Genomic DNA, 27,244 nt, shown 5'->3' on the forward strand with positions numbered 1-27,244 from the left:
TGCTTTCCACAAACCCATGCTTTTTCCTTCCAATTCATTCACTGCATGGCCCCAGAGATATATTTTAAAACACAAATTGCATCTGGGTCTAGCTCTGTTTGACAGCCTTCTGGGGCTTCCAGTTGCCCAAAGGTAATGTGAAAAGAGTTTCCCATGACCTCCTGTTCATATGCCTATATTTTCAGGCTGATTTTATCCAATTGCCCCTTGCTTTTCAGCCACATAGAGTCCTCTCTGCTCCCAAACAGGTTAAATCATCCCTTCTTTCAGGTTGTCTGAGTGGTACCATACAGGGTACAGTTGAAGGGAGGGGCCCTAGTAAAAGTGTTGTTCACTTCTTCAGGGAATCTTTGCCTGATCACCAATGCAGGCTACATTCTTCTATGGCATCTTGAGCTTTTTCTTTACTGTACCCTACACATGTCATCTTCTATTTATTGTTTCTCCTTCCTATGGGACTGTAAACTCAGGGAGGGAAGGCACCCTGGCTGTCCTTCGTCCTATGACTCTGGCACTACTGTCCACCTCAATGCCTAATTGGCACTGGTTGATGGGTTATATCCCAACCCTGGGGCAGCTGTGCAGGAAATCTTCAGTGGTTCTTAAAGTTCAGCTCTTTGGAAGAGAAGGTGACAGTTGACCCAAACTATGAACTTAATCTTTTCCCCTGGAGCCCTAGGGCCAGAAGGTAGATGTCCTCTAGATGTCTTTACTTTATAAGCTCCACCTAAAGCTATGGTGACTTTAGGGGGATGTATTATATCCTTGCCTTTCTCTTTAAAGAAGCTTTGGTGTTTTCAAGACAGGCCCTCCCCCCACCAATCCATTGTTCTTGTTTTCATTGTATAGTGTGCAGTTATTTCTGGCTAGTCCTCTATTCATTAGTGTGAAATGGCCAAGATCCTATTCAGAGAACCCATTAGGACACTGGAAGGAGGGGGCTAAAAGAAACAAACCACCGCCATAGTAAGAAAGAGAGTAAGTATCTTAAGGATGGTGGAAGGAGACCCTCATTGTTAAGCAAAATACATGTATGAAGATGTGAATTTGGTGTCAACATACCTTATATACAAACAGAAATATGATAAATTGTGGTATAAAGGTGTATTGTAATGCAAAAAAAGAGATCTCATGTATAATGGCATAAATTGGCATGAACATACTTTATATACAGAGTTACGAAAAATTGTGCTGTGAATGGATAATTGTGATTGTAATGCATTCCACTATTGCCATGTATGTAAGAAAAAAAAAAAAAAAGAATGGCCTCGACTTTATGGAATATAAATTGGTTTATATTCCAGGCTGGCCCTCAGGGAGCACACCTTTCCGTGCAGCAGAGTAGACCAAAGTCCTCCCAGGGGGACAAAACCTCCAGGAGCAGTTGGTGGGAAGGATCAGAAGGCTGCTCATTCTGACAGCAGTAACACACTGTTCTTTGAAGAGGCAATTTTTCAGCCGCACGTGTTGGGGGACAGCCTGTGCATGAACATTTTCTGACCTTGCCAGGCAGGGCTGGGTGGACCAGGAACCACTCCGTAGAGGAAGAGACTTATTAGATCTCGGCCCTGTCTGTCTCTAGAAGAACCGACCTTTCCTGCTCTTTGTGCAAGGAGACACACCTCTCTGAGGAAGGAGGAGGACAGGATTTCCATCATTACTAACTGCCCTATTAAAAACAAAAACAAAAACAAAACATCTGTGTAATTACCCTCAGCAGGAAAGGCTCACAAACAGGATGAGCCATTCCTGTAAAGATTAGGAAAAAAAGAATCTCCCCATCGCTGTGCTCTTGCCTTTGGCCAGGGCTCTCCCGGAGTGCCAGGCACAGTCACTAGTCTGTCGCAGAGGGTAGGAGGGAGGGTTCCCCGCTGTTTGTCTTCCACATCCTGCAGATCTTCCAGTCCTCCCCAGCCCTTCTCCTATGCCTCAGGTGTTTGATCCAGCTCGCTCAGGAACCCTTCCCTTTTTTGGATCGCTCCTGGGGTGGCCCCTAGCTGGCCGTGCGCGCCAGACCTGGAGAGGGAGAAGGGAGCACGCAGCGAGGTGCGGGCGTTGGGCTCCACCGCCGCGTGCGCCCGGGCACCCCACCAGCCGGGCTGGGTGGCGGGCTGCGCACCACGCCCCCTGGGTGCGGAAGGCGCGAGGAGTCGGCGCTGGGGTTCTGTGAACTTGAAGACTGGCGGCGGGAGGTTGCTGCTCGGGATGCGGCGGCAGCTGCTTCCTGGTTTGAAGCTCGCCGAGTGGGGGAGAGCGTGAGCCCGCGGAGGCGGGGGCAGGAGGAGAGGCTAGAGGAGGCGGGGGAAGAGACGCTTGGGGCTGGAGCGAACCGGACGGGTCGCTCTCCCAGGAGAGGAGCTTCCCGGCCCTGGAGAAGGGGCGAGTCCCACGCGATCCTCCGGGAAGCGTCGCGCTCTCGAGAGGAACGGTCGAGCTTTCCCGGCCCGCGGAGGGCTCGGCGCCGGGCTCCCCTCCTTTCCACCTCGGGAGTAAGAGAGGGAGGGAAGGAGGGGAGGGGAAGGTCCCACGGAGGAGGCAGAATGGCCGGTCGAGGGGGGCTTTGGCGCTTTTCCCTGGAGCTGCCTCCACTCCTGCGGCTGCCGCGAGGGCTGGCCAGAGCCTAGTCTCCGCGCTCTCCCGTGCGAGCCAGCGCGGCCCCCTGGGGCCAGGGCAGCAGCGCCGGCATGTCGTCCGGCACCATGAAGTTCAATGGCTATTTGAGGGTCCGCATTGGCGAGGCGGTGGGGCTGCAGCCAACCCGCTGGTCCCTGCGCCACTCGCTCTTCAAGAAGGGCTACCAGCTGCTGGACCCCTACCTGACAGTGAGCGTGGACCAGGTACGCGTGGGCCAGACCAGCACCAAGCAGAAGACCAACAAACCCACGTACAACGAGGAGTTCTGCGCTAACGTCACCGACGGCGGCCACCTTGAGCTGGCCGTATTCCACGAGACACCCCTGGGTTACGACCACTTTGTGGCCAACTGCACCCTGCAATTCCAGGAGTTGCTGCGCACGGCCGGCACCTCGGACACCTTCGAGGGCTGGGTGAGTAGCGTGGACTCCTCCTCTTTCTGTCCACTGGATCTCTTCTTCCATTACATTTTTCAAAAATCGCCCGGGTCCCGCTTCCCCATTGCTCAGCATCAGAGGGAATTCCCTCCAGACTTTGGTCTTCTCCCAGATGGCCGCGGCACTGGTGACGAGACCGCGGTGGGTGTGTGCGGGCGCAGGTGTGTCTTGAGGAAGCCGGCCTGGACCTGGTCCCTTTTCAGAACCGCGGTTTTGGGCTAACGGGAAGCTGGGAAGGGGCTAAGGTGGTCACCTCCCTCCTCCCAGACTTTGGGTTAGGCATCCCAACTCTCAGCCCACGGGTAGATAGGAAGGGAAAGAAAAGGGTGATATGAAAGTGCTCCAAGCGCTTCTTAGGAGAAAGCCATACATACATTCTCGCGAGTATTATTCATAGTGTTTATGGATACATGTTGGTTCAGCCGTGCAGACGTGCACACGTGTTTCAGCATGCACATCCATTACATCCCAGAGGTACAGAAGCTACACTGGCAGGGATCAGATTGCCTGGGTTTGCATGTTGGCGAAGTTTTATTGTTTAGCAGTTTTCCAAGGAGATGAGCTTTTCATGGGTTAGCAACTAACTTCAATCTGATACGTGTGAGTTCTGCAATGTGTAGTGTCTGCAGCTGTGGGTCTGAGAAGAGACTACCAGAGCTCTTTAGAAGATTGTTGACCGCCCTGCCTCCCCGCCATCACCTGCTGGTTTTTCTTTGTATTGACACGTCGCTACCCGGCAACTTCTCACTTGCCTCTGCTTTCTGCATATTTCCCATGAGGCCAAAATTCTGCTGAAAATAAACTAAAATTTCTAGAGCACTCTACACAGTGTAGAAATGCTTTTGCTTCTTAATGCTAACTCTATCCTTGATGATGAAAGTGGTCTTGTTTGGCAAAGTGCAGTACCCGGGTTTGAAGACTAAGGAATTTAATGGTTTAAGTTGTGGAAGGGGTCAGTTTTGAACCCAGAATGGGAATCAGTATTGGAAATCTCTTTGAAATTAATAAATGATGAAATCAGATGGATAATGACGAAGATTCATTTAGATTTTTTTGTTTTATACTTTGGGGAATTAGTAATTTCACCATGTGTTCTCTAAAATTAGAGATGGCTTGTGGAACTACCCCCTCTTCCTCTCCCCTCCCTTCTCCCTTCCTTCTGTCCTTGCTTCCTTTTGTGGAGCACTGAGGATTGAACCCAATGGCACTGTACCCCAGAGCTACATCCCCAGCTCTTTTTATTTTTTTATTTTGAGTCAGGGTCTTGCTGAGTTGCCCAGGCCAGCCTTGAGATCCTTATCCCTCAGTGTCCTGAGGATAAGGATCTTATGCCACCATGCTCCAGGCTAAAATCCACCACTTTTTTTTTTTTTAAATGTACTGAGGATTTAACCCAGGACCTCATGCATTGTAGGCTAGCACTCCACCACTGAGCTACATTCCCAGAGACACCCCCCCCGTCACTTTTTTTTTTAAGAATTCAACTTTTTAAGATGTATTTGTTTTTATGTGGTGCTGAGGATCCAACTTAGTGCCTCACAGATGCTAGGCAAGTGCTCTACCACTGAGCTACAACCCTAGCCCTCCCCTCTACCTTTTTTTCACAGAGGTCAAAAACCATCATGGCTGTTTAAGCACAATCATCAAATCATATTGAGTTCATTTTTCTTTAACCAACTTACTTTGTGGAATTTAGAAGTGAAACTAGAAAGGAATGACTAAAATACATGCATTTTATCCTGTGAGTTTCTGGATATGAAATAGAAGTGAGTATAGGAATCTGAATGGATTTACTGATTAGTGTCTGACTAGGAGTTAGGTTGGGCAAAGTTCTATAGGAATTAGGTTCTGAGATAGGGTGGTACAGATGAGCCAGAGGTCATGAGAAGCTTGTCTCTTTGGAGAGAGCCTAAACTGGTACTTCTCACTCATGGTTTGAGGATTTGAATCACCAGGGAGCTTTGTGCCCACCTCCCCAATCCTTTATTCTGGGGATTGAATTAGGGCCTCTGCATACTAAGTAAGCACTCTGTTGCTGAGCCACATCCCCAGCCCTTTTTATTTTCTGAGACAGGTTCTCACAGCTGACCTCCTTATTGTGATCCTCCTGCCTTAGCCTTCTGAGTAGCTGGATTTGAAGGCTGTACTACAGTGCCTGCTAAAGATCCCTACTTTTAAAGACTCTAGCTAGGAAGCTGTAGCTGTGGTACCCAGCAACAGTACTTACAGGATTCCCAGGTGATTCCAATGTGCAGTCAAGGTTGAGAACCTGTAGCCTAAATGAAGACTAAGAGATAAGGACTGAAGATGGGAAGATGCAGGTCATTTGACTAGGTGGTGTACAGAGCTGGGTATTATACCACTGGATGAATAAAGATTTAAGTGTAAATTTAATTTCTATAATTGTTTAAAATAATTATACTTAAATGTTTAATACAACCGTTGGTGGTGTTTTGGGAAACATGAATGTTTGATAGGATAGGTTCAGCATTTAAATAAACCAACAATTTGTCATGCATTTATATTCAGTTAGAGGAGTGTTTTTTTTGGGTTCTAGGTATTTTGAAACTGAGGATACGGTAGATATTGTTTATTTTTGTTAAAAATATTCAAAAATATATAGAATGCTTACTTTTTAAACTATCCTGTATAGGTTAAAAGGTTCTTTGAGGGGCTGGGGATGTGGCTCAAGCAGTAGCATGCTCACCTGGCATGCGTGCGGCCCTGGTTTGATCCTCAGCACCACATACAAACAAAGATGTTGTGTCTGCTGAAAACTAAAATAATAAATATTAAAAAAATTCTCTCTCTCTCAAAAAAATATTTAAAAAAATATTTAAAAGGTTCTTTGAAGTCAGAATTATAGAAATTCTTATCTTTGCCATATAAAAATGAAATATTTAGTTTATTCAGACAGTTACATGTGGAATAATTGAACTTACTCCACAATAAATTTTTGTGTTGCAAGTGAAACGACAGATTGCTAACTTATAAAAAAAACCCAAGCAATTTCATTTTTCCTACATCATAAGAAGATCTAATGGTAGCTTTATTGTAAAACAAGATATAAAAACAGAAGATACTTTTATTATAAGACTATTGTTAGGCTTTCTTGGTTATGGTACTTTCTACTATCAAGAATATAACCATTAACATTGGTTTTAGTGTAAGTCCATTGGCATTTCTGCTAACCTTGATGGGAAGAAAGCATTAGATCTATTTTATGCAATATATACCTAACGCCAAATTTTTGTTTACAGACTTTCTCTCTCTCTCTCTCTCTCTCTCTCTCTCTCTGTATGTGTGTGTGTGTGTGTGTGTGTGTATATACACACACACACACACACACACACACATATACATACATACACACACACACGCACACACATCATTTTATTCAATCCATATAAAACCCAAGGAAGTGGTGGGACACAGTTAAAGGAGTTCTTAAATGGAAATTCATAGCATTGAACACTTAAATTAGAAAAGAAGATCTTGAATCAAAGACCTAAGTTTCTACCTAGAAGACTAAATTAACTCAAAATAAGTGGAAAGAAGAAAATTATAAAGATAACAGAAATCAGTGAAGTGGGAAATAGGAAAATGAAGCAAAGAGTTGGGTTTTTAGGAATAAAATTAATAAACCTCAAGCCAGAATGATGAAGGAAAAAAAAAGACAGGACAAAAATTACCAATATTAGGAACAAGAGAAACATCATTGCAGATCGAGGATAATGAGGGTATATTGTAAATATTTTATGTCAGTAAATTCCACAATTTAGATGAAATGAACAAATACTTTGAAAGATGCAAACTACCAAAATTTTCTCAAATGACTTGAATAGCTTTATATCTATTAAAATAATTGAATTTGTAGTTAAAAATCTTTCACAATGCAACCTCAGCTCTCAGATGGCTTTACTAGTGACTTTTATGTTCATTTAAGGAAGAAATATAATCAACTCTATATGGACTTTCATAAAATAGGAGATAATTTATTCCCAACTCATTTCATAGGTTGACTTTATACCAGTAATAACATTAAACCCAACACAGATGAAGACATTACAAAAAAGAAAGCCACAGACTATTAGTCAAGAACATGATGCAAAAATTCCTAAGCTTTACCAAATCAAATCTAACACTATAGTAAATGAATAGTGTCTCTTGATCAAGTGCAATTTATGATCAGTACTTCATGGTTGATTTAATGTTTTCAGATTAGTAAGCGTATATTAATAGAATAAAAATGATCATCTCAATAAATCAGAAAACATTTGACAAATTCAGTGTCCATTCACAATAAAAATTCTCAGCAAATTGGAAATATGAGGGAACTTATGTAACCTGATAAAAGAAGGACATCTGTGAAAAGCCAACAAGTACCATCTTAGTGGTGAAAGAATGAATGTGATCAGGATCAAGGCAGGGACGTCTGATCTTTCCACTTTTGTTCAACATGGTTCCTGCTCAGCAGGAACTAAAGCAATTTCAAGAAATAAAATGCATGTAGATTACAGAGGAAGAAGTAAAACTGTATTTATTTGCAGAAAAATTATTGTAGAAAATTCTAAGGAATCTACAAAAGAGCTATTAGAAATAACAAATGAGTTTAGCAGGGTCTCGGGATCCAAACTGAAATACAAAAATTGATTTCATATCTATGGGCTATCAGTGAACAATTGAAAACTGAAATAAAAATGCTATTTATAAGAACATCAAAGGTGTGAAATTGGATAAATTTGATAAAAGGTGCAAGACTTTTCATTGGAAAGGACAAAACATTGCTGAGATGAAAATATATAAATGGAGAGAGAAATACTGCATTCATGGATGGGATGATTCAATGTTATTAAGAAATCAATTCTTCTAAAGTATTCAATAGATTTAATGCAATCTCAACTAAAATTGCAGTGAGTTTTGTCATAGAAATTGACAGACTGATTCCAAAATTTATATTGAAATGTGAAGTACCTATACTGATCTAAGAATAGTTTTGAGGGAAAAAAAGTTAGGGGACTTACACTGTCTAGTTTACTGTCAATTATCATAACCAAAACAATGAGAATTGGAGTAAAGAATGTCTTATAAATCAGTGGAACAGAAGATGGTTTAGAAATAAGATCCACACAGATAAAATCAGTTGATTTTTTTTAGTAATAATTTTTTAATATTTTTTATTTCATTTATCTTTATATAGTGATGAGGATTGAACCCAGTGCCTCACACGTGCTAGGCAAATGCTCTGCCACTGAGCTATATAGCTCCAGCCCAGATCAGTTGATTTTTGACAAAGGTGCCAAGAAGACAGTTCAGTGCAGAAAATATTAATCTTTTCAATAAGTATTACTTGAACAACTGGATAGTCACACACAGAAATACAAGCCTTGACCCTTATTCTCATACCATTCACAAAGATTAATTAAAAATAGATTATATTCCTAAATGTAAGAATTTGTCAAATTTCTGTAAGAAAACATATAAGAAACTTTAGAAACTCTTAGTCGGGCTGGGGATGTGGCTCAAGTGGTAGCGCGCTCGCGGCCTGGGTTCGATCCTCAGCACCACATACAAAACAAAGGTGTTGGGTCTGCCGAAAACTAAAAAAAAAAAAAAAAAATAAATATATATATATATATATATATATATATATATATATAATATAAAAGAAACTCTTAGTCACCTTAATTCAGGAAAAACATTTTAAAATCACACACACACACACACACACACACAAACACAAACCCAACTTTTAAAAAAGCAAAAATTTGGACTTTATCAAAATTAAAAAATATTGCTTTCAAAGGATGCTTAAGAAATTGAAATCATAAGCCAAAGACTCAGAGAAGATACTTGCAAGATATAAATCAGACAAGGACTTTTAACATAACTAACTATATGAAGGAACTCTTAACTGAATGAGAAAAATACCCAATTTAGAAATGGATCAGCTGAGGGTACAGTTACAGTGGTGCATACACAATCCCAGTGGTTCCAGAGACTGAGACAGTAGGATTGCGAGTTCAAAGCCAGCCTCAACAATGGCAAGGTGCTAAGCTACTCAACTCAATGAGACCCTGTCTCTAATAAAATACAAAATAGAGCTGAGGATGTGGCTCAGTGATCAAGTGCCCTTAAGTTCAATCCCCAGTACCCGTCCTGCCCCACCCCCCAAAAGAAAATATGGATCAACTATTTGAATAGGCACCCTCTTGGCAAATAGCACATGATAATATACTTAAAATCATTAGTCATTAAGGCAATGCAAATGAAAACCAAAAATAACAATATGTTCCCACTAGAAAGGCTAAAATTAACAAGAATGAACATAACAAGTGTTGATGAGGAAGTGGAGCAACTGGACCTCTCACATGCAGCTGTTAGGATGTCAGATGGTACAGTCATGTTGGAAAACAGTTCATCAGTTTCCTAAATTATTGAATATATTCTAACTATGTGACTTATCTCTTCTTAAGAATTTACCAAGAGAAATGAAACCATGCATACAAAAGCTTGTCTGTGAATGTGCGTGTCAACTTTATTTGTGAGAACTCCAAACTGTACACTTAAACGACAACCAACAAATGAATATTTAAACCAATCATGGTACATCCATACTTTGGAATACTTTCAATCAGTAAAAAGTGGTGAACTATTGATAATATGTAACAACATGGACAAATCTCAAAGTAATTAATGCTGATTGAAAAAGGACAGACCTCCCCCCGCTTCTGTCAAAAGAATACATACTGTATGATTCAATTTATTCATCTATCATGGGAAATGAAAGTGAGTCTGTAGAGATGGGAAGCTCATCAGTAGTTGTCTGGGAATGAGGGGTAGGGGTGAAGTCAGGATGAATTCCAGAGGAGACATAAGCAGCCGATGGCGGTGTGGGGGGGAATATAATCTGTAGTTTGGTTGTGATAATGATTTCACAGTTATATGTATGTGTCAAAGCTTATCAAATTGTTCAGTTATGTGATGCTATGACAATCATGCATCAAAATGGCTATAGGAGAAAACAATAAGGATTTATCATTTTCTTTTTATAAAATCTATAAACAGATTTTTAAAAAATCTGTTAAATAAGATGCTAGTAAATAGCAGAATTATATTTGAACCAAGCCTGGCTTTTGAAGACTGCATTATCGTTTTAGTGCAGAAAACATTTTTCAGAGTAGGAGTGTAAAAAAAACCAGCATCACAATAAAACGAATTTATTAAATTAGTTTCTGGTCTTTGGATACAGTTTCATTTTCTGAATTATCACTGTCAAGATTTTTTTTTTCTGTTTCTAGAACTTGTTTATTTTGCATAATTTCTTGGACTGGTGAAGACTGAAGGTTTGCCTAAGTTAAAACAATTTCCTTCTTTTATGTATTTGCTCTTGATTTGCTGACTTTTCAAATGGGGATTGGCATCTCCTACTTAATGCTGAGCGCTGCGGGGTGTGGGGAGCAAGGAGGAGCTGGAGGCTGCATCATGGAAAGACCTTGGCGCCCCCTCAGGAAGGAAGCACCTTCTTGGCGGGATCCCAGGCTGTTTTCCTGTTCAACCCTCCTGAAGACATTCTGTTCTCTGCAGCCCTGTAGGACTGTTTTCTCTCAATTTCTCAGTAAGACACTTGTTTTGTAGTCGTGTCAGGTAAAGCCACCAGGTTACTCCTGAGCCATTGTTAGCCGTTCCTTGATTCCTGGATCTAGGAGCATGAATTTATAGCACCGGTATTCTACCAGATTCTCTATCTAGTGGCTCATTCTCTTATAGTTTATAGTTCAATTATTCATTCTCATAATTATATATATTTTTTTCTGAGCCAATTTGCAAGGAGTCCTAACACTGACTAACCCACAGTGTCTTAGAGGAAAAACTCATTCTAGAATCTCGAGGAAGGTCTGTTCCAGTGTACGTGAATTGTATTGGTTATATGGTGTCTTTCATTTTGCTGCAGTGAGGTTGGCTTCTCCTCATCATGCAGATTGTAGCTTAGATGTTTTCCCCCAGGAGCATCTTCCTGGCCATGTTATTATCTTGTCATCCTTTACTGTGCTCATCACTCTCTGAGATCATTTTGTTAATTGATTTGCTTATTACATCTTCCTCCTGTAGAGTATAAACACCTGGAGAGCAGGGACCCTGCCTCTCTTATTCACTGTTCTAACTCCAGCAACATGAGCAGCGTCTGGTACACAGTAGGCGTTAAATATTTGTCAAAAGAATGAGATTTGATGTGCTTTTGGGGATAAGTAAGGTATATGTGCTCTGGGAATGTCTTTCTGGAAGTAGTTTATTCATCTTTCAAAAAGAAATAACTGCAAATAATTGGGGAGTAACCATCATCACAACATTTCTTTTTAAAATTACCTAAGACATTCTAATACGTACATGAAAGACTGGGCCAGATTTTAATGCCCCTTGAATATGGTAATGGTTGAAAATTCTGTGGATGGAAAATTCCCTGCCCTTTTCCTCTTAAAGCACACTTGTAATTCCAGTGGCTTGGGAGGCTGAGGCAGGAGGATCATGAGTTCAAAACCAGCCTCAGCAAAAGCGAGGCACCAAGCAACTCAGTCTCTAAATAGAATACGAATTAGGGCTGGGGATGTGGCTCAGTTGTCGAGTGGCCCTGTGTTCAATCTCTTGTACTGCCCTACCCTGCCCAAAGTCTTTGATTTTTAAACCACTAATAAATGGTAAATTCCTGTGATTTTTCAATCCCAATTGAAATTTGGGGTGCAGCAAGAAAAAAAAAACCTCTTAAAGGTTGTGCTTCAGCCTTGGAGAACTAGTGAGGTTGGTGGGTGGAGCATGAATCATTTATCTTATGCAACTCTTAGCACAGTTTGGGTATCTAGCAAGTGTTTAGCATGGCGATTAGTGGTGATGGTAAAAGTGCTGTACATTTTTTATGAGATGAGTAGCATTTACTTGGAGTAAGAGAAGCACCTTGGATTTTCTGTAGTCTTTTTTCTAGTTTATAAAAACAATTGTCAAGATCATATCCTCCCTGGGGTGCCCAGTTTGGGTTTGACCCTCTTCCTTCCTGTTGTCTCAGGATCTCCATGGCCTCCCTGCCTTTCATCCTGAAAGAATGGCCGTGTCAATGGATTGGCCTCACATAGAACTGGGATGCATGTGGGAGTTCAGACTATAATGGAATGGCTCTTGAGGCAGCTACCAGAAATGCCAATCCCTAGGTGAGCCTTCATTTACCACCAAGTCTCTCCTGCCTGGAGAGTCAAGCTGACCAAATAGACATGGCCCATTCTCTGAAGGGTCTTGTAGTTCCAAGTGAGAGATAGATTGGGAACAAAAAAAATGAAAGCAACCAGGATGTTCTAGAACAGAAGTAGATACTCCGATGCAGGTAAGCAGCTGGTTTGGGAAGAAGATCAGGAACATCTTCCTGAGAGGGAAGATAGCTGATTCTTAAGGCCTCAGCATCGGCCACAGCCTACTTTACTTAAACCATGGAAAAAAATCTTTCCTGAAAAGAAGAAAAGGAACTTTTGACCTGATAATGCTCTCCAGAGAGACATCACAGGTGCCCTGTTGAAGGGTAAATGTCTCTGACCCACAGATGTGTTTCCATCTTTGGAAAGTTTGGGAGGGAACTAAGTTTGTGAACAGGTACCCTGCCGGGACTTTTGACAAATTCCACCGTATTAGAACCATCAAATACTTACAGTTTTGTATGGATCATAAAAGAATCATAGATGTTGAACAGAAGGATCACCTAGTTCAGAACCACCACAATAAAAAAAAAAAAAAATGAAGCCTGACAGCTCTTAGGCCCACAGACAGCCTGCAGGTGTATTCATTTGGCACAAATATTTTTAACATTGCAACGGAAGACGTTTAGTGCCGCCCAGTTCACTACAGACCCCACCACTCCCTATTGTCAAACCAACCCTCTTGACTCATTACCGTGCTCAAGGTTTTGAGTTTGTGACACCACAGCTCAAGCCTTTGTTTGCAAATTTGTGGGAGCCAAAGCTCCAGCCCAAGCATTACTAGTGCTCTGGCTCACAGGAAATGTGACACACACACACATACTTCATATCTACTTGGATATTTACAAAAATGTAGATACACTTATTTAGATTTATTTAGATATGTATTAATTTGTAAATAATTCAGAGGCATATTTTTTAGGTTTATATATGTATGTATATGTGTATGTGTGTATATATACACACACACACATTCTAAAATTTAGAGAAAGCTAGCTTATTAGTACATATATAGGGTGTTACCCTATATATGTACTAATAAGTAGTATTTTATTAATTATCTCATTAAAAAGACTCTCTTTTTTTTTTCTTTGGTGGTACTGGGGATCAAGCCCAGGGCCAGTGCCTCTTTGTGTTTAGCAAGCAACTTCCAACAATATATAAGTGTTATCCATATGATACGGGAGTCGGGCGAGTTGGGCTCAAGGCAAGACTTTGTCACTGATCAGCTGGGATCTAAGGCAAACCTCCATTTATCAGGGTCTCCGTTCCCTGACTTATATTATGAGGGGGTTGCACTAGAGTAGCTCTAAGGGCCCTTCCATCTCAAAACCTTCTGTCTCCATTGAATTAGGCAGTCACATCCTTTCTTCCATTTGGAATAACGGGCTTGGTTTTAATTCATTTAAAATGAATCATGTGTTATCAAAGTTAGTAACTTTCAAAAAAATCAGTTGGCCCAAATCTAAATTGTTCGGAGAAGATTTAGTGAGTATCCCAAGTGACTTGCTCAGCCCTGATGGTGATCTTGGTATTATTTCCTTGGCTTAGAACCAGCCTTAAGGAAATACAGTGGGTCCTCATTTCAAGCTATGCAGTTGGATTTTCTTAATTTACACTAATGCACTGCTTGCTCTGTGGAATGGTTAAGTTATTCCCGGTTATCTCGTGTCAGAGAGAAACTGAGAATCCCACTGCTTAAGCTCTTGCTAGAAGCCATTCTCACTAGCACAGTAATTAAATCTTTGTAGTCCCAAAGTGTCTGTAGCCACCAGTCTATATATTCACCCTAGGTGATGACAAAGACTATAAATCACTTGTTGGACAGACATTTTAATTAGATGGAGGAATGAGCCCAAGGGTATTGGCTATCACAGTGTTTAAATGCTGTGCTGAAGAATTTTATGAGACAGGAAATTTTTGTTGAGAATCATGGCACTATCCAGACTGCTTTATCGAGATTGTTACATTTGTGCTTTTCTGTAGCACCAGTAAATTAGAGCGATGATTGTGGAAGCTCATGGGACTTTTGTAGTAGGAAGACCACTTAGCAAGGGACTCACTAGCAGTGCTTTTATTACATGCTGCCTTCTTGACAGCTCCTTTGATTTTATGTTTTACCTTTTCATATCATTGACCTCACAGGGAGAGAAATACTTAATAGGTTACCAAAGGTGTTTAGTTTGTACTTGTGGTAAGAAGTGAAGAAATTTGCCAGAGGATAGAACCATAGTGAACATGAGCACCTCATAATTGCTTTAATAATGCAAGTCATTTGGGGCCAGTGTGAGCATGTTCTGTATCCACCCCTGGATACCCAATTTCAGACCTAGGCCTTATTTTTCAGGCACCTGAACCCAGACCACAAAGCTGCATTTTCCTTTGTAAGTCATACGTATCCCTTATACTTGCATGGCATGATCTTTGCATCTCTCTTGGCCTCTGACCTCACACTCGACTTTGGTTTTCTTGTCTGTGATGTCACAGGGCTGGGCAGCCTGAGTGCTGTGCCCCTATACAGTGTCAGAGTTCAGTGGTTTCAATTAGGGTTCCTTTGGACAATGGACATTTTGCCTTTCCCCTCTGTCTTTTGGAGATTGTTCTGCTGATACTGTTTGTCATGCACGTGTTGACATCATTCCCTAAACAGAATGCATGTACTAAGTTTTGGGCCTCTTAGATGCTTTAATATGTATTTCTTTGTTTCATTGTGGTATAGAAAAGTTGAGAGCAGATTCCCAGTCAAGCAGTGCTTCTCAAAGTATTTCTGAGCTGTGGATCCTTTCTTTTTTTGGTGGAGGCAGGTACTGGGGACTGAACTCAGGGGCACTTGACCACTGAGCCACATCCCCAGCCCTGTTTTGTATTTTATTTAGAGTCAGGGTCTCACTGAATTGCTTAGCACCTCTCTTTTGCTAAGGTTGGCTTTGAACTCGTGGTCCTCCTGCCTCAGCCTCCTGAGCCGCTGGGATTACAGGTGTGCACTAGTGAGCCTGGCTGTGGATCCTTTCATTGATGGTGGAAACAATGAATGCTGTTTCCAGAAAAATACACATATGTGCACATTGACTATTTCTTGGAACTGTGTCACCAGATTAGGGGTTCTCTGAAGCTTGACATGGACATAGGGTCTTAGGTGAAGTCATCCACTAAAAGGTGTGAAAAAATAAAGCTTTTATTAATTTCTAACTCTTAAGGCCTGATTCTAATGTTTTCCCCTACATTTGAGGGCATTTTCATTTTAGTTACTTATGTAAGACAGTTAACTAGTAAAAAAAAAAAAAGCTGTAAATTTTAAAGACATTAAGTTGTACATTAAAAAAAAAAAAAAAAACGCATTCTCACCTAGTTCTGGCTCCTGCTGAAATACACTAGATGATGACCCACTTTAGGACCTATTTGGTTGTGTTATTTAGGTATTTTCAAAGCCTCTATTTTTGAAGGGGTTCTTTGAGGTTTGCAATAGATGAAAAGTTAAAAAAAAAAAAAAAACTAGGACAGTTTGAGTGACCTCGGCTTAGTCTGTCTTAGTAATATAATCTTTTCCCCTGTAAAACTAGATAGGGTTTATTTGTTTTATAAACTTTTTCTTAAAACATTTATCCTTTTTTTGCAGCTATAATAGGCAGCATAGTGCTCCACTGTGTTAGTCCAAGAGAGAATGATGAGATGAGTGATGATTGTCCGCGCCTCTTAACATCTGAGTCCAGGTCTTCTATGGCCTGGGTCCCTCAGGCCAACTACGTTTTCTGTTCTTCTGTTGAATTCCACTTCCCCTCACTGTAAGGTTGGAAATAACCTGAAGGTGGTGGACACTGAGCTGAATGGAGCAGCTGTTAGTCAGAGGTGAAGCTGGAATCCAGCTCTCTGGACTGGAGGCCAGGATCCTTGTCTGACTGCAGGCTGGTGGTACAGGCAACAGGAAAGCTGTCTCATCATGGTTAGGTGTTTATGGAGCACCTGCTGGGTGCTGGGCTGTTCCAGGTGTTCCTGTAGGGCAGAGAACACACACCCAGCACTGGGACCCTCACAGAGCTGCTGTCCTCACATGAAAGGAGTCCATCCAAAGTAAGCAAACAAATAAAAAAGAAAATAACACATGGTATGTAGGTGCTAGGTGGGAAATTCACACATGCTGATGTGGTTGAGGGAGGCAAGGCAGCTGCTTACCAAGAGTGGTTAGAGGAGAACACACAGAGAGGGCGACATTTCAGCTGAGACCTGAGTGACAAGAAGCAAGCAGCCGTGTGAAGATTAGAGAAGGCGTTCCGGGCAGAGGGAACAGCCCACGAAAGGTCCTCAGGGGAAGCAAGCTTGGCATGTGGAAGAACAAACAGAGGGTGGCAGAAAGAGGGGATGGCAAGCTCAAAGCCTTAGCCCAGCTTCATAGGAGCGTGAACAGTGAACACGTACTTTAGTGTCTGAGTTTTCTGGTGCCAACGTTGGCTGCCTTATAGGCTTGGTGCTACAATTGGATTTCATACATTAATCATACCCTGCACAAAATAAGCCCCCAAGAAATGGTAGCCTTGGTTGCGTTTACTCTCCCCAAGGAAACTGATATGTTGACAAAGACCTTCTGAAAAGATCACTGTGGCCAAGGAAAGACACCCTGCAGGTTGCCTTTAGGACATCTCACTTTAGGAGGGAGAAGGGTGGAGTCTTGTGTACCCCTCAAATGTCATGGCAGAGGCATTGGCTCATCTCTGTCCTCTTCAGTACCATGATAATGGAGAAAGAAAACAAGTCTGAAGTTTATTCCATATTTTTGAATTTCTGAAAGGTATATTGTCTTCTATGTGCTCATAAATATCAATGGAAAATTTAATAATTCAGAGGGATCAGGGTAACTTGTATTGCAGTGGTAGAATTAATAGGGCCCTGAACTGTTTTTATTTTTTTTTATAAAACTATAAGTTTATAGATGTGAATTAATAAACATAGTGCCCCAAATCCTAAAGGAAGTAGAACCCCAGCCATTGAAACTAACTAGATAAAATTGATTCTTGCTTACTTCTGAAAATTCATTTACTTTGTTGATTATAATTTTATAAATTACATCTTGATAATTTTGCCATCATGATTTTGAGTAACTTTGGGTAATGCCATTTTGGCTTCTCCCTGAACATTTCTGACTTTACCTTCAACATCCATTTGGTCTGTTTTTAATGTAAAAAGGCATATTAGCATTTGCCTATGCCACATAAATTAGGATGCAGAATATACAATTATGGACTAATAATACACAAATGTAAGCTTTGAGAAATATTTATTGGACAACAACCATAATTATCAGTGCATCATAGTGTGATGGTTTGATGTCACCCAGATTGGGGTTCAACTTATTAATTAGTTCTGCCTCTTAACAGAGGTCATTTAACCTCTGGGAGCCTCAGTTTTCTTATCCTCAGCATTGCATGGTCACTGGGCTATGTGGGAATGTAGCAAGGACTTTCATAAGGCATTAAGCACGGCCCATGACTCATACTACCACCATGGAAAATGTTATCAGTGTCACCATCACCACCACCACTCGACCCTCAGCACTTAAATATGAAGTCATGGCCCAGCCCTTTTCTGAAATTAACTTTGGAAACAGTAAGATATTTACTTACATAGAATTTGAGAGTTAGAAGGGATTTTTGAGCCTCCTGTTTTGGTTTTTTATTTAAGATTCTGGAATGCAGATCAAGAGAATATGTCTAGGTACCAGAGGAAGAAAAGGCAGCCTCCTTATCCTGAAATCATAGGGATTCAGGGATAATTTCTGCACATATGTCCACTCTGAGAGATCTTGTAAGGAGCATGGGAAAAGGAGCTGGAATTACTATATAGCTACAGTGTTGCCCGGTTAGTCCATGGAAAATCTTGGAAGTGGAATCTGTTGGTTTGTTCATCCAACATTAGACATAGAGGGTTCTGAGTTGGTGCAAACCAACGAACAAGAAAAAAAGTATAATATTTAGTTGCAAAGGACCTGAAGGAGCCCTTTGTAAAGCTGGAGTGAACACTTTTATTGCTGAAATTAAGGGAAATGATGGTAAACAGCCTCTTTCAATTGGCATTTTAAAAGAGGTTTCTCTTCAGTTTGAACATCTCATGGTTGTTGAGCACGAATTGTTCGGTCAAGCTTTCAAGGAGGAAAACTCTAATTTTAAAAATGCATCATTTGAATGTGGATTTCTGGAAGAAATCAAGGGCACCAACAATTTTGACTTAGTTCACAGAAAATCTGAAGTTTTTTTTTTTTTTTTTTTTTGATAGATGCACTCATTTTGAAGTTGAATATTTTTACTTTTGTCTGTTGACCAGCCACTTGTTTTGGGTCCTCCATGTTTCACAGTTGATTTTAAGTTTGAGGTTCCTGAACTGCACATATTTAATTTTTCAGAACAAAAGTTTCACTGGCTGCATAGGAAGGCATAACAGTGTTTGTATTTGATGTTTAGAACAGCCTTGGTTTGGGTGGTTCAGAAGTCTTTGTTAGCTGTTTGACTGTGTGGAGAATATATTGTTTTTGAGTCTCCCTGCTGGGCCTCCACGCCTTCTTATCATGCACATCCTGTACCTGAGTTGTGGTTGTATTGATTTGCTGGGGCGCTGCTGTTGCAGATGTCTGGGGTGAATGAGAATGTGTTTGTGGGTGTCTGCCCTCACTTTGGCCCTGAATTACTATTTCAGCCCTGAAGTTCTGTCTGTGTAAACACTAGGGACCCTCAGCCTTCCCTACCCCTCCTGGCACCTGGCAAAGTACCATGCACATGGTAGGGACTCAGGAAATAATGTTAGAAGAAATTCCTCATTGTTCTTATGTCTTGAATTTGAATAAGGATTCAAACACTCTCATTGACAATCTTTGTTAAAACATTTTCCCTTTAAAAATTTGTATTTCAGGGCTAGGGTTGTAGCTCATGTGTGAGGCCCTAGGTTCGATCCTTAGCACTGCGTAAAAAAACTAAATGAATAAAGGCATGCTGTTCATCCACAACTATAATTGTTTTTTTAAAATTTGCATTTCAGATACAGACATGACTACAGGCTTAGGAACAGTGTTTGTTTTCAGATAGAGTGAATATGCCAGAATGGTTGTTATTCCCTTGATTATTTAGGTAAGTGTAAATGACAGGTGAAAGGACTAGCCAAATCCCAGGCCCCCCAAATAAAACATTAGAACATTAGCAACTTTTGTTTGGGCCATAAGAGCTGGATTTCAAAACAGGAAAGATGGAGAGATTAAGTCATCACCTAGTGTACCAGATGTCAGGAATATATTAATGACAGCCTGCCTTTTTTTTTTTTTTTTTTTTTTTTAGAATAGGACACCCATGAAGGGCATGAACTAGATTAAGGTACAACTGTGACCTTGAAGTGACAGTAGCTGTGTAAACTCATTTTCCTTAAAATACCTTCTTCTGGCAAAATAAGTGACTCCTGAAGTAGCCTTGCAAGAGCTCCAGCGTTCATCTTCCCTTTTTACCTCTGAACTGAGTTTCAGATGGGTGCTGGTTGACTCCTTCTGCTGTGATCTAGTCCTGCAGAACTTCCAGTGGCCCATTCTCTGTTGTACTTCATAGTGCAGTTTGTTCATTCCTAGAGGCTGGCCCTTGCCTGTCTCCCCAAATCCATCTCCCACTTTGTCTTAATGCCTGGTTCCAATAGAAAGATTAGGTTTTCTTGCCTCTGCTCATGTTTAACTCCATCCTCAGTAAATATCAGAGGAGGAGGGCAGTATGCCTTTGTAATTTGTGCAGAAGGACTTGTTGTATAATGTTAGAAAAGGTGGGAGGGATGTAAAGGAGGTTCTATAGGAAAATAATAAGCCATTTTCTATGTGACTACAAACACCACCTCAAATAGACCTGAGCATGCACAAGCACACAGCAACACACACTTCCGTGTTTTCAGTCCACAGCACTCGCTAAGAGCTGCTATGGCCAGAGAGCATGTCTGGTGCTGGGGTAAAAAGCTCAAGGAGCTTGTGCTGTGGTGGTGGGGACGCACATACCTGCAGTTTCATTGCAGGGTGATTCAGGTCAGGAATAGAAACATATGTAGGATGTTGGGGACTGTGTGCCTGAGCATTCAGGGAGGACTTCTTGAAGGAGGTGATGCTCAAGGTCAGCCTTCAGGAAAAGTTAGTGTTAACCAGATTCACGGTGCTACAAACTCCTTTTCCTTTTTTGGGATTTATATTTTCCCCTTGTAATTTGACCTGTACTTGTCATTTTATATGGAACTAACACTTCAGTGCTTTTTAAAGGCAAAGTGCTTTGGTTCATTCCACTGGTAAGGAATTGCTTCACGAGGACAGAGCCTTTGACTAGGTCCCTGTCATTGAATTGTCATTGATTGAATTGGGCATCTTGAGGCGAGATGTGAGAAAGCATTCTCCTCTCTCCCCTGGAGGGGGCAAATATCCATGTTACAGTTGAGTCTTGCCCCACCTCTTGAGGGGGTGGCCCTGTGAGGCCCTAAGCCCAGTGAGGTGCTCCAGTAGATCACCTGAGGTATCTAACAGGTGGGGCAGAGCCTGGTCTAGGTATTCAACTCTCTGTTCTGAATAGGAGTGCCAAAGTCATCTGGAGGTGAAGGCAAGGTCCTTTAAAGCCTCTACTAGTAATTAAATGCAAGCAGAAGGATGGAAAGGTGGAGCCAACTCATTTATTAGCACATAATATGATCAGCCTCTCTTGTGTAAATGTAGATTCTCGTGGGCTGTCGTTTCCTAGTTCTCAAAAAGGCTTGGAGAGCTACGCTGGATTATGAGTTAGCCAATGGGCATCTGTTGGAAGATCTGAAAATGCTAGAACACGTCATATCAGCAGGCTTTATCCTTTGGTCACTCACAGATCTTCATCTCCAGTTGTGTGAAGTTGATGCTTGACTTGGTTTCGACTCTGAATCGTTGGCCCCAGACCTGCCATTCCATGGCACTTCATCACTCCATGCTATTGGGGGTGAGGCCTTTTTTTTTTTCAGAGGCCTATTTCCACCCAAAGAATCGCACCGTAAGTGTTTCCACAGGAACTCTGCTCTTTGTCGGCGTTGGTGTTGTGGCTGTGCAGCAGAACCCACAGGGCGGAGGTGTCCTAGCTCTTGTGGGTAATGCAATAGATCTTTCCATCCCTCACTTCAAATTTTCCAGCGTGGTCTGATCCACTGTGGTATCTTAGAACCAGGTTTACTGATTACCACCGGACTGATAATGAGAGGTTTTAGATGATCCATTGACAATCAGCACCCAGAAAGGTGGTTTAGTGTTTCCTTCTACCAGCAAACCTCAGGCAGTGCCATGTAGAAGGTCTTGCAAGGTCATAGTGTCATTCTTAAGATAGCCAGGGAAGCTGCACCTCTGGAGAAGGCAGTTCTGTGCCTCTGATTCCTCCATGGATCAACGGATAAGGATGCTTCACCAACTCCTCTTACATACACTTCTCTTTTTTTGGGTGGGGGGAACCAGGGATTGAACTCAGGGGACTCGACCACTGAGCCACATCCCCAGCCCTATTTTGTATTTTATTTAGAGACAGGGTCTCATTGAGTTGCTTAGCGCCTCACTTTTGCTGAGGCTGGCTTTGAACTCATGATCCTCTTACCTCAGCCTCTTGAGCTTCTGGGATTACAGGCATGCGCCACGGCGCCTGGCTGCACACTTCTTGCCTGTACTTTTTCTCCTTGCTCGCAGGCTGACCTGGAATGGAGTCGACTCTTAACTGGACTTCATGGTTACTGTCTTGCTGGTGATGAGGGTGGAACAGTTGCCAAAGGAGTCTGGTATTTTGTATTGATAAATCAAAGGGCCTGGCTTGGAGGTTGGTGTGCTGTCAGCAGAAAGGACTTAATGTAACTCCAATTAAGAAATGAATGAATCTCAGATTATTACAACCCAGGAGAGAGCTCTTACAGAGGAATGGCCCTTTGAGCAAGAGTGACCAGCTCACTGAACAAGAAGCCCCTAGAATGGAAAGAGAAGGCTTGTGTGTTGTAAGCAATTGATTCTCATAAAACTGTGAAAGGACTAGACGATAAGGAAAAGAGGTTCTTAAATTTTGTGAGGGAGATTTTTCATTCATTCTGGAGCTAAATAGAATAAGGACTCTCAGAGAATGCAGGGTGAGTGACAAGTTTCTTTACACTTTTATCTTACACATAAAACATGTATCTTAATGTGCACAAGTAAAATATCATCTTTTTGTAATCAAATAATATTTTGAGTCATATTTATTATATAATAGATTGTGACATACTGTGAAAAAGTAAAAAAAATGGCTTAAAAATATGTATGAATGCAGAGATGTTTTAGAAGAGTCTGTAAATTGGTTAGGCTGAAATGGACAGCATTGCATTTGGCACCAGGATGCTACCTGGATCACTCAGGACAGCTGTCTTCCAGATTTGCCTCCTTTATGTGGAAGTACAGCTTGACCTACTGTTTTTTTTTTTTTCTTTTTCCCCAGTGTCCAGAATACTGACAGTTCTCATTCTCTGGCCCCAGAATCTGGTCACCTACATGCTTCCCAGGATCTATATTTTGTAATGATGGCTCTGGTAAAACTTTCAGGAACAACCCCTTCCTCATCCTGAAATGATATTTGGATACCATCAGAACATCAGGAAGCTTGTCGTTTGAAGGCCACAACTTGCACTTGGTATTGCAAAAGAGTTATAGGTAATGAACCAAGCAGTGAACCGAGTGACCTCTGGAAGTTCCCTCAGCACGGAGAGTTCTCGTGTCAACCACTTCCACTGCTAGGGTGCATCTGCATGATACTGGATGTGTAAGAAGAAAGGGAACTAAATATGAGAGGCTAGTACCATGGAGTCCATTCGAGGCTTGAGTTGAGTTAGATGGTGCCTGGTATTTCTCAGCCACATCGGGTCAGATGTGTCCTGTGATGAACAGGAGGCAGGTCCATTATGCACAGGTGTTCCTGTGAAAATAAACTGAATGATGGCCTATTATGCCAAAAGCATGGATTTTAGTAACAAATTTAATCCTTTTCCTTTCCCTCCCTCCCTCCCTTCTTTCCTTCCTTCCTTCCTTCCTTCCTCTCTCTCTCTCTGTGTCTATGATTCATTGAAGTGCTTAATGTTTGTAGAGACAGAGCTCCAAGTGAGATCTGTGGAACTTGCTAGATAGTTGCTTCGTGACTAGACTTGCTCTTTTGGGGCCTGTGGAGCCAGCTGTGGGACAGCTTGTGAATGAGTTGGTGGAGGGGCCTCTCCCACTCAGGAACCTGACCCTGCTGATCATGGCTTGAATGATTGTCACTCAAGTGCTACTTGTGGAAGTTCCCCCCAAGGCCTGCCTGGCTGACCACCTGCTTTCACTAGATCAGGATTGTTAGCTTCTTAAGCTGAAGGCATCTTAGAGGTCATCTAGGACAAAGGATTCTCCTCCTCTTCCCCCTCCCCACCTTCTTTTTCATTCTGTGATGACCGTGAGCTCCTAGTTGAGAGATCAAGGCCAGACTCAAGTGCATCCTCTTTCACGTGCTGGTTTCTCAGTTTCCAGTTTGAGAGAGTGACCTTATCATGCGGCCTGCTAAGAGGGATTTTTTTCTGTTCCTGTCACAATAGTTGGCTGTGTGCTCATTCATCCTCAGTTCCCTTTTCTAGTTTATTTCCTAACAAATCGTTTCCCTCTCTCCACTATTTCTAGGGGTAGCAGGTCCTAAAATCTTCATATAGAGATGGCTTCTCTTCCCAAACTCTTGCTAGTAAGTACATTGAACCCAGGGCCTTATGTGTGCAAGGCAAGCACTCCACCAACTGAGCTATATTCCCAGCTAGTAAGCACATTTTTGGAGAATAGTTTCTTGCAGGATCTCTGTCACTGTGGTCCTTTGAGATTGACTAGAAGGAGCAGTATTTACAAGACTCTTATAAGCAACTCTGTGCTCACAGACATACTTAGCTTTTCCAGGCTATGTAGATTTTACACTTCAAATTAAAAAGAGAGAAATATAATCTGTATCCATTCCGCATCCAGAAACTACAACTTTCAACGTCTGTATATGGAGGCAAGATGGACAGGATGACAGAGTAATTTGGTGATGGTGGCTCTTTGTGTGCATGTTGAAGAGGACAGATGATCTTCACCATGAATCTCAGCTTATTCTCAGCTTGTTCCTTTGGCCTCTGAGCACTGCTGTGGTGTCAGGAGGGAGCAGAGAAGTGATGAATAGGGTGGTGGTGGTGGGATAATGCACAGCAGTAGTAGGTACTCCGGAAAGATTAATTAGGTGTCAGGCTAAGTGCTTCCCATGCATGAACTCATTTAATCCTAGGAATACCTTTGGAATATATGGATCATTTTATTACCACCCTCTTCATGAGGTAGCTGAGGCACACAGACTTTAAGGTATACTTGCTGCAGGGAGGAGGTGGAGCTAGAATTTGAACACCTGCAGGCAACCCCTGGCCTGCTTTACACCTGCCCCGATGGTGAATAGGAGGGAAAACTAACAACTTTGAGATGAACTCCTGGGTATTTGGCTTTTAAGGTTATATGTATCTTAGTTCTGATAAGGTGTTAGGGAAATTGCTCAAGGGTTAGAGTTTATAAGACCTTGGATAGGAAGGACACATTATATGCACTACCTGTACGTCTGCAGCAGATGATAGGTCCCTATTGTCATGTCTGCCCTGTTCCAGAAAGTTTTATCACCTAATATGTGTGTGTGTGTGTGTGTGTGTGTGTGTGTGTGTGTGTGTGTGTTTGGCAATTTAATGAGTGAAGAATCACATGATCACATATTACAAATTTGATTGAACTTCTTGCAGATTTACCTCCCTCAGCACTGTGCTGGCTGCACTATACATTTCTACCTTTGATTTTAGCCTCTCTAATTAAACAGTAAGGCCATGATTGAATTTACAGCACAGGCAGCTGCGTAGAACACTCTACAAACAGCAGCTTGAGGTGGTGTGGAATTTCCCAGTGCTGAAGGCTATAGCCTACACCAGTTGCCTTTTTTTCTTCTTTGGAGATATTTCAAAATTAATTTCGACTTTGCCAGTAGGTTCAACACTTTCGTTTTTGGTGCTGGGGATTGAACCCAAAGCTTGGAACAGGCTAAGCATGCACTGTAACACTGAGCTCATATCCCCAGCCAGCCCTGGGTCCAACACTTACTTTACTGGAGCAAGGATTATGTGTCTGGGGTTAAGTTAAACACAGGGCATGCAGAAATAAAAAAAGGTTTTCAGCCCTCAAGAAACTTGTCTTATAGGGAAAGCAGATACATAAACACTTTCATAGCACAGAGATTTTAATTGGTGTGTATGATTTTTGCCTCTGTGAAGGAATAGAGCTGTTACAACCAGAGCAAACACTGCACATTTTTCTGCCTGTGTTTGTGACCCATTCTGTTAACTTGGCTTGATTTGAAGTCTACCCCGCAGTCCTGGACTTCAACCAAACAGCCATTATAGGAATGAACATTTAAGTGAGTTATTTTTCCTGAGCATTATAGTTTTCCTCGTTCATCTTTTCATTTCAGCATTAGCTAATGATGTCCACGTTCATACGAGCCATTCTTGAGCATACTCTGGGAGCGGCTTAAGAATTTTGCCATCTATTTACTTTCGTTTGTCTGCTGCCCCTTCCTGTATAATGTGTTCAGTAGTGATTCCAAGTGTCTTTGGGTCCTTTTGAAGATGGGTGGCGACAGAAGTGGGGACCAGTTGGAAGAGAAACCAAGGATAAGTATTCTGAAAACTAGGTGAAAATTTAGGAGAGAATGTCATGTTGCTGCTTCTCTATGACGATGTACAAAGCTCGAGGAGGGAAGAGTGACTGCATTAATTTTTAAAATGCAGTAACTAATTTCATTGCTTTCATTGGAATCGTGGGAATGAGATGTTGCAGGTAAAGAAGTTCTGGTGTGCTGGTAATTTTGGTCTGATTATCTTCAAGTCTGGAGGAAAATCACTGCAGGTCGATTCATGCTTTGAACCTGCTTTAGCTACCTTGTCAGGACCAAAGTGCCCACACCCCGGTGGGTTGTCAGCCACTGAAACTCTTATCGTGCTGAGCTTAACAGTGTTGTTTCTGAAGCTGTCACAGTTGGAGCATCTGTACTCTATTCCCAACCCAATTGTGTGGAGGCTTGTGCACTGGCTTAGATTGAATTACTCCTGAGTGATGGCCGATGGCAAGTGGGGGCAGGGGAGGTGAAGACACCTGACATGGGCCCCTTCCAGGGAGGGGCCGGGTCCCTTCTGTCAGAAGTCAGCTCACCAGGCCTCTCTCTGCTTTACACACCAGAAGCCTAATATAACTTAGTAATGAACCTCATTAGTGCTTTATATTGGCGGATCTGAGGTGTTAGATATTAAAACTGTTTTACACCATGAGTGTTAACTTCACTCAGTCAGAGAGGGAGGAGGTAACAACCTTTGCCAAAATAGACAGGAAGAGAGGACCCAGATTTTCAGGGAACGGGATGCAATAGCATTTTAATGGGCTTGGCTGAGGCGGTGGGAGGTGGAGAGGAAGTTAATAGGCCTGGGAGGAGACTGTCGCAGGTTTCTCAAAGCTCATCCAGGTGCTGGGAGAGTTGGGGAAACTTACAGGGGAATGGTCTGGTTCCTTTTCAGTTCCTTTTTCTTTCTTCCTTTATAATATATATATATAATATATATATATGTATATATATATATTATATATATATATATTTAGTTGTAGATGGATACAATATCTTTATTTTATTTTTATGTGGCGCTGAGGATCAAACCCAGGGCCTCATGTGTGCAAGGCAAGTGCTATATCCCTGAGCTACAACCCCAGCCCTCTAGTCCCTTTTCTTGATAATGTCCTAGTCCAGTTTATTTGACTGCTCACCCTGTCAGCACTGATCCCTTCTCCCATCCTCCTAAATGATAGGTGGTGCAATTGGTGTTTTCTGGAGAGAGTATGTCTCCCCATGGTTG

The 27,244-nt window shown here is 41.9% G+C and overlaps 1 protein-coding gene across 1 annotated transcript in view; it reads left to right on the forward strand.

Moving 5' to 3' along the window:
* The first annotated feature begins 1,774 nt into the window (after positions 1-1,774).
* Positions 1,775-27,244, forward strand: part of Prkch (protein kinase C eta) — a 212,184-nt gene continuing 186,714 nt past the window's right edge. The window contains exon 1 of the mRNA XM_005322773.5: positions 1,775-3,047. Within this exon, the coding sequence (XP_005322830.1) occupies positions 2,685-3,047 (363 nt within the window). The 5' untranslated portion in view covers positions 1,775-2,684. The remainder of the gene's footprint in view (positions 3,048-27,244) is intronic.

Source organism: Ictidomys tridecemlineatus, chromosome 5, assembly GCF_052094955.1.
Source record: "Ictidomys tridecemlineatus isolate mIctTri1 chromosome 5, mIctTri1.hap1, whole genome shotgun sequence".
Taxonomy (NCBI): Eukaryota; Metazoa; Chordata; class Mammalia; order Rodentia; family Sciuridae; genus Ictidomys; species Ictidomys tridecemlineatus.